General features: G+C 41.0%; 1 protein-coding gene across 3 annotated transcripts; it reads right to left on the reverse strand.

The window, feature by feature from the left end:
* Nucleotides 1-1155: 1155 nt before the first annotated feature.
* On the reverse strand, nucleotides 1156-5498 carry LOC309532895 (prolactin-releasing peptide receptor-like). 3 transcript variants are annotated; one of them, XM_082223676.1, is made up of 3 exons: nucleotides 5346-5498; nucleotides 3324-3423; nucleotides 1156-2536 (listed from the first exon to the last, which is right to left on the reverse strand). In XM_082223676.1, the coding sequence occupies exon 3, from the start codon at nucleotides 2529-2531 to the stop codon at nucleotides 1479-1481; it is 1053 nt and encodes a 350-aa protein (XP_082079802.1). In that variant the 5' UTR covers nucleotides 2532-2536; nucleotides 3324-3423; nucleotides 5346-5498; the 3' UTR covers nucleotides 1156-1478. The 3 variants fall into 3 exon arrangements, with proteins under 3 accessions (XP_082079802.1, XP_082079801.1, XP_082079803.1); XM_082223675.1 differs by having other exon boundaries at nucleotides 5407-5495; XM_082223677.1 differs by having other exon boundaries at nucleotides 3324-3615; nucleotides 5407-5495.
* Between the last annotated feature and the right edge of the window lie 3142 nt (nucleotides 5499-8640).

Here is an 8640-nt window from a genome sequence, read left to right on the forward strand (position 1 = left end):
GATTCACATCTCAAAGGTCCTGCTATAATAAATGACCCTGACTGAGAATAGCCTAGAGTATGTTTCATAACCATACTCATTTAATATGAAGTATTTAATTCCCATTCTTGCTGAGTTAGGCAGCAGCAACATCTATAGGGCCAAATATTCCCCATCTCTGCCTTAGATACAGCACCAAATGTCATTAACGTCTATTGAAAGTGTCTACCATTCACAGGGAACATTGCCAGTGTTTGCCAGTGCTTAATAGTAACCCAGTAATCCAGAAAGCAGTTAAAAATATGCATTACTTTCTGAACTGTAAGAGTAATTGTATGCCATTGCTCATGCCCTGAGGTTATTTGCATGTTTGTTAACAAAATCGTACAGACACCTCTGCCATAGGGCACTTTTCTCTTATGGCAAATTTCTAATAAAATTTGCACACTCTTAGAAATCAAAAGGGTGTTTTGTTTTAATGTAGAGTGCAAGGGTAAGAGAAACTTCCTTTTCCAGCACTTGTCACACTGAAATCTATTATAACTCAATGCAAATCCAGTTGATTTCTCTCTGTTCAAATATATATCTGACAATGAGACCTGGATGCAGGTCTTGTATCACTTATGTACATTCTGTCCCGGTCTTCTATGTCATCTTAAAGTTCATGTAAACATCCAGTTTAACTTCTGGTATGTGTTTCAATAAGGTGTCATTTTATCAGGTAGAAATCACCACCATTGTCCTTTTTATTTCACAATCACACAAACAACATATGTATTCCAAGATAATGTGATCAAGAGAGTCTTGCTTGAAGTCTAATATTCAGTAAACCATGTCTACGCTGCTCAGATCTGATGTGCAAATTTGATAAGAGTGAGAGACAGAATTCAGCATTTAATATCTCCAGGCAATCGCAAATCATGAAAACAGTATAAAGTGCAGAAACCTCTGCAAGTGTAGCTTGAAATGCTGGCATTTCCCTGCAGTCTGAATACGACTCCATTGTCATAATTAGTTATAAGCTATGTATTATACATGCAGAACTTTAAGACATAAACTAGATATTAATGACATTCACATCCCTTATAAACAATGTTCTGCTACACCGTGACAAAGCAAGAAGTGAAATTCCTACACCCACACACTTTCACTGATACTGATTTAATGTGCAAAGCCAACTCTTAATTTCTATTCTCCCCCTTTCAGTATTCCTTTCCCCCCAATCCATCCATCTGCAGAGTACGCTATGAATTTACTTTACGCCAGTGGCAGCCAACATGGTGCCCTCTAGCTCTCCAGCTTCCATTATCTCTGATCATTAGCCTTGCTGGCCAGGGCTGATAGGAGTTGGATACCAACACATGTCACATTGCATGGAGTCATGGTTTTTGCCAGCATAAGGCATGCTGTTATTTGAAACTTTTATTTTGCACCTAGACCTTAGAGGCCCGGGATGATAGACCCAAGATCAGCTGCAAAATCAGCTGTAGGAGAAGTGATCAGATCACAACACTTACAGTCACACTTTGCCCAGAAGGAGCTACTTTTCTATGCCAGACCACTAATTTCTTAAGCTCTTCTCTAAAGCTGTCATGGAGCCAGGCATATATGAAGGGGTTGTAGCATGCTGAACTCATGGCAAACCAGTGGCAAACCAGCTGGACCAGGCTGAAATAATAAGGATCAATTGCATTTATGTTAATGTCCCGGATGAGATTGAAAGTGTGGAGAGGAAGCCAGCACACCCCAAACACCACTACTACCATGACCAGCAGGCAGAATGTCCTCTTCCGCCTGGCTCTGTCCCAGTCTGCCTGAGTCTGAGTAACACACCCTGGCACAACCCTGTTCTTCAGCTTGAGAAAGATCTTGAAGTAAGAGATCAGAATGGCTAGCAAGGGGAAGAGGTAAGTGATCAGCAGCAGGCACAACGCATAGGCTTGTCGCTGGCGCTCTTGCTCTCCCCAGAATTCCTCACACAGGATGACACCCTGTTGATGCAGCTCCACATAATAGGTGTGGGCCATGGCTGGTAACGCCAAGCAGCAGGAGAGAATCCAGATGAAGAGGACCATGTACGCACTGAGCTGCAGAGAGATCCGGCGTCGCAGGGGGTGCATGATGACTATGTACCGGTCCACGGCGATGGTGGCCAAGGTGAAGATGGAGATATAGACTGTGACCGGCTGCATGAAATACACAAAGTAGCACATTGCGCTGCCAAATATCCAGCCACGTGGCTCGAAAATGTAGGCGAGAGTCAGGGGGACGCAGGTTGTGCACATGGCCACATCCGAAAGGGCCAAGTTCCCAATGAGGAAGTTGGTGACGTTGTGCATCTTCTTCACACGCAGGATGACGTGAACCAGAAGGCAGTTGCCTACCATCCCAATAATGACCACACCTGTGTACATCAGAATGATCAACAGCTTCAACTGTTGCACTAGCTGCAAACCATGGAAAACCATCAAGGTCCCATTCATAGCAATGTTGTAAGCCACTGGAGTGAAGTTGGTTGGAATGGTACCTGAACCTTCAAAGAACTCAGACATTTGGCCTGCAGGATGATAAACCATGGATATTAGTGAGTTCTCTGTACCCATTGTTACATTGTTGCTCTGAAGAAGTGTGCATGCACACGAAAGCTCATACCAAGAACTAACTTAGTTGGTCTTTAAGGTGCTACTGGAAGGAATTTTTTTATTTTGACCATTGTTACAGTGTTTAGTTAAAGAGCATCTGTAATTCAAAATAGTACATCTATGTTTACAACCTCAATAATAGGGGTATATTAATAATAGTCATTAATATTAATGTAATAGGGAGAAACGTATAGAAATTGATTTAATTTTGTCATTTGATTATTGCCATTTTTTGTTAGGAACAAGGGAGAGGAAAAGTGGAAGGGCTATGAAGAACCGTGGGTGAATATGCTTTTCCATATAAAAGAGGCTATAAAAATTCTAGGCTTTGGAAAAAGATGAAAAACAGCATGCACATTTCAGCATAATAAAACATTTTTCATCCTCTGATTTCTGAGCCTTTAGCAAGCAAACACCCACATATTTCAAAGGATTTCTATAGATCCCTAGGAGCTACAAACTTTATTTAAAAATGAGGGAAGGCATGAGAGTCACAAAAAAATGCAGTTGCTATATTAGATGTGGCAGGCACAATCATCTCCCCTTTCCTTGCTATATATTCAATTATTTTGGGCCCAAAACTGATAATGTAGAAGACAGGGTGGGTGGACAGGATTAGAAGGAAATTAGGGACAAATAACTAGGCCCAAGAAACTGGCTCACATTAGGTGGAGGTGGAATTTAGAATACAATTTCAGTTACCCTCCTCTTGCTAGATCTTTTTGCCTCTGGAATCTCCACACAGATATCTTCTGCCACTTCACCAGCTGTCTGTCTTCTAGTTGAGGAAACGCTGGACTATCTGGAAAAATAACAGACTTTAGATACAGATTCTGAAACCATAGGCACTGAGGTCACCTTCCCCAAGACAGGTCTCTTTGCAACTGCTGCTAATCATTACGCACCTTCTGGCTGAACCATCTACAAAACGGACTGGTGAAAAATGTGCCAAACCTCCATGCCTGCCAAGCCCAATCCTGTAAATTCTTCACTGCTGGGGAGAAAATAATTTAATCACCTCCAGTACAGTGGTGCCTCGGAAGACGAAATTAATTCGTTCCGCAAGTTTTTTCTTCTTGCGAGTTTTTCGTCTTGCGAAGCACAGTTTCCCATAGGAATGCATTGAAAATCAATCAATGCGTTCCTATGGAGACCGTCCAGGGACAGAGGGGACCTGTTTTAAAGCAAGGGAAGGGGCAGCGGGGAGAATCGCTTCTCCCCGTTGCCGCCCCTTGGTTCCCCTCTGTCCCCTCTTTTGAAGCAAGGGGCGGAGGGGAGAAGATCGCTTCTCCCCGTTGCCGCCCCTTGGTTCAAAAGGGGTCCGGGGACAGAGGGGAAGGCGTGCGCGTGCCTTCCCCTCTGTCCCCGGAGATTGCGGGGCTGGCAATGGGGAGAAGTGATCTTCTCCCCGCCGCCCCTTGCTTCAAAAGAGGTTCGGGGTGCGGGGGCAAGCTTCGTTTTGCGAAGCAAGCCCATAGGGAAATTCGTCTTGCGAAGCAACTCGAAAACGAAAAAACCTTTCGTCTTGCGAGTTTTTCGTCTCGCGAGGCGTTCGTCTTGCGGGGCACCACTGTACATAAAGCACTATCATGCAAAAAGCTGTTTGAATACACTACAGAACTTCCAGACAGAACTGATTAGAAATTGAACTGGACTGTGACAATATTTCTGACTGGCATGTGCATGCCTGATACATGTTCTTTCCCTAGTAGAGAGAACTCACGCCATGTTCCTAATGTTAAATAAGTGATGGGGGGGGATGTCTGAAATGCCTTGCTGGAAGAATGATGAGGCTGCCTATTTGAAAATAGTTGGTTTTTGACTAGAGCTTAATATCGCAAATGAGTTAATTAGATATCAAAAACAGGTGATCGTCAAGAAGGGTTTGTCTGTTTTTAAAATTGATTGGCTGTTCTGCAGAAAGGATAAATCTGGAATAAATAGGGGGAAATATGGATTGGCATTTTTATGCCTCCAGAGTTGTGTGGTTGATTACATGAACTGAAGTGATCCCACTAATAAAAACTTGCATGGAAATACCTTGCATTTGTGTAGTTTTCTTTCTCATCAGAGAGAATGAGGAAGTTCAGACTGAACTCTTCGTACATCAGGGAGTCCTACACAGTCTGTATCACACCAGATATAATCCATACAGGTTCTGTGGGACTAATCACTGGACACATCTTCCCTCATCATTCTTTTTTAAGCTACCTTCACACATTCTGGAGTCCATTTCTCATCCCCTACCCAAGTCTCCATATCCCTCAAAGTGAAATAAGCTGAACACTTTGGGTAAATATATATAGAAATAAACAGCCCTCCAAAATTGTGATGGCTCTTCTACAAGCAGAAGTAAAACCTCCACCTTCTGAGGCACATGCATTTAACAGACAGCTGAAATTATGGGAGGGGGGCACATTTATCTCTCAGAGGATAAATGTGGGGAAAGGTAATGATAATATAATTTAAGTTTTTACTGGGGATTGCAGAGACAATGAGATAATCAGATAAAGAGAGCACACTGTTGATAACAAGAGCAAAGCAAGTGAATGCAGGTTTAGAGAAGCTCATGAACTAAGGGGATATTTATTGATCACATATATACGCCTCTCTGTTCAAAAAGAGCTGAAAAAGATATCAGTGCCTCTGAGCAAGAGCCCTATACACAATAAGCTGCATGCAACTGATGCTGAGAAACAGGCAATAATAATAATATGCACTTACTACTAGTCAGCAGAAGAAATCAACTAAGTGGGATTCACAGCTTCTACATCTTTTACCCTACCTTTGCTTGGGTAAGCTGTCTTATTCACTGCAAAGAAGAGGCAGTCCAGGAACAAGTATCACTGTCTTCCCGAGTCAATATGCTTTGCCTGGCTTGTGAAACCAGCCAAACTGTTTGATGAGCAAGAGTTTAAAGGGACAGAGGTTGATTTTGCTGGCATGTCATGTCACTCCCCTCCCCCTTTTCTGTTTACTTTTCAAATGGTAAGAGTTCATTGGCTGGAGCACTGAGACTCTTTCCCCACTGCGATACCTCTTGATTTCAGCAATCTCTCGTGTTTTATTCCAATACTTCGTTTTCTTGGGGGGAAATATATGCATGTAATAGAATTTCTATATTAATTAATCCTCAGTGTATTCTCTCATCTATCCCCCATCCTCAAATGCATGATTCTGGGTACTGAAAGACCTAAAACTATTTAGAAATATTTAATTAGAATCCTTAAAACATTTTATATAGTGAGGGTTACTAAGCACACATGCTTTAGGGAACTCGTTTTTATCTGCCAGTTTTCAGAGAAGGTAGAAATATAGAGGCATTAGAGCTGATAGTACAATGGAGAGGTAAGACAGTGTCTCTGCTTTGTCAAATCCTGCATTGACAGGTTCAGGACGTGCAAGCTGTGGGTGCTCTCCATGGTGCTGAAACAACAAGTGAGCTAGCTCAGAATGTTCCACGCTTCCAAGAGAGGTCCAGACAAATATATGCTGAATCACCTGTCCACAACAACTTTAAAGCACCCCTTAGTTGGAATTTTTGTATTGTTATTATAGAAACTACGTTTTTATAAGTGACTAAAAATACTTCCCACCTCTCACCTCAGTACTTCCATAGAATGGATAATAGTATAAGGTTTTTCCATGACTTTTAACATTGTCTCCAAACTGGTTAATAACTAAAACTTTGAAAGGGTAATTTCATCATGGCTAACAACAATAGGAACCTAATTGTACTCTGGATTCATAACATTCACTCTTTCAAACATCACCAGATCCACTGGTCATATGTCATTACTGTTGTTGTTATTTTATATTTTACTTCGAACCAAAGTTTCAAAGTGGTTCACATCAAACAATAAATATCCAACCAACAGCAACAACAGCAATAATCAATCAATCAATCAATCAATCAAGGTGGTCCAGAATCTCAGACGAAAGTTTTAACTGAATTCAGTTAGTGGCTTAGAGTCCAAAAATTTCTCCACTGCACAAAATTCTTTCAGACAGAAAAAAATGAGCATTTTGTGAATTCTGGCAAATAGATATTTCAGTAAAGCTAGTTCTGTAAAGCTTTACCCACAGCAAAGGGGAGTACATGCCTTTTAGCTTACTCCCTTTGTCTTTCAGTAATGCAGATGTAGGGATATGTATGGCACCTTATATCTGTATGTGAGCAATTTTTTAAATAAATTATCAAAATCCTATTTATTTATTATTTTATATACTATCCTTCATCTGAAGATTACAGGATGGTTCACAACAAAATAATACAAAATTAGAACCCAAAATACATGATAAAAACAAGAAGAAAAACAAACCAATAACCCCCTCCCACATTCTCCACTTTGATCTGCTATTCTGTTCCTGAGCCATTCTATATAAAATGAAGCTCTGTGTTGCCCAATTCACTACAAAGTGAAATCTAGAAATAGCTCTAACATTCCCCATTTTTAGCCAAATTGTTTAAAATTTGCAGGCACAGGAGTCTCTTCCGAGTGGATTAAGCCTACCAAATTGCTGCCAAATGGTTTTTTGTGGGCGGGGCAGCATTCTCTTGCTTTTTCATTCCTTAAAATAATCAAGAGGTGGTCAAGTGGTGTGTATAATTTCTTGCACATTTTTAGAAGCTGTGTCATTTCACCCCACAACCTTAGTTTCCAGTGCCCTCCACTAGATGTATGAAATTACTGACAAATACTGTAGACAATACTGAACTACATGGCCTAGTGGTCAGACTCAGTATAGAGCAGCTTCCTGTGCTCCTATGTTCCTAAGGCATAAATGGGAGCCTGTGTATCATCACACACAAAAACCTCAGCATTAGGCTGAATGCTATAATTCACTCTGGCCTTGATCTAGCCATGGCTCGAGGATGGTAGCTAGTCCTGTGGCAGAAGTTCATATACTAAAAACCTCTATCTCCAGCACTTGGCAGAGTTATAAAGGTCACTGCTTATGACCAAGGAAATGACACTCACATTGACTGTAAAGAAACTGGGCAATAATAAAAGCTAAGCATGTCTAGTCCATTTAGCTACACATCCATCAAACAGACAAGATTATAACACTTCTATCGCAGTTTTTGTTCATTCACATATCCCCCTATTGTATCAGCTTTAATTGTCTTTGTTTTATTCATAAAAGCTTCTTGTTACCATTCTATACAGATACACTTCATGATACAAAGATCACATTCTGAGCCCTGTCTATAGAACTCTGTATACTTCCACCAGCTGCTTGATTTAGCAAAGCAAATGTGTGTTAATGTGGAGGGGAAAGGGATGAATACAATAGAAAGAGGGCCGTAAGTTACTTTCAGTTATGTCAACGTAAATCCAGAGTAATGATATGATTTTACAGAAAGAAGCATACAATGGCACAGATCATTTCACATATCCCAGCAGAGCTGTTTCACACTTAGGTGAACAGTAATGACCGAGTCAAATCCCCAGTGTTTATGAGCAGATTAGTGGAAGAAATTGCTTCACAGAATAGGCAGGTTCCACTAACATATGTATATTGATTTTGGATTTGTGAATCATTCTGATGTTAATGAAACTGCATCAGTAAATTAAGTTGGGATTTTATGTCCCTTGGGAGAAGTGCTGTCTCAGACAACAGGGAAATGTACTTATTGGATGCAATCCTTGTTGCTATTCTATGTAACGTTAGGAAAACTTGAATCGATTCTCATGTTTTTAATTCTCATGAGCCAAGATGGGGAGGAAACATTTTGAAGTTTTTATACAATAATTTCATTTTCTATTCCAATAAGTCATTGTATTTGTGCCTCATATTGCGTCTGAATTCTCCTTTATGTGTGGTGGGAAGCAGGAGTGTGACTTGCCTCTGATGCAACCAGACATTCGCATAGGGATGTTTCACTCCAAAGGGGCCTATGCATAAGCCAATGCAGGTGAGATCAGGTGGAGGTGGGCAAGGAGGGGAGCAATCAAAACATGGGTTGTGCAGTTGCCCAAAAGACATGCCACTTAACTCAGGGAAAGCCAATGTG

This window comes from Podarcis vaucheri (genome assembly GCF_965113315.1).
Source record: "Podarcis vaucheri genome assembly, chromosome: 5".
Classification (NCBI taxonomy): Eukaryota; Metazoa; Chordata; class Lepidosauria; order Squamata; family Lacertidae; genus Podarcis; species Podarcis vaucheri.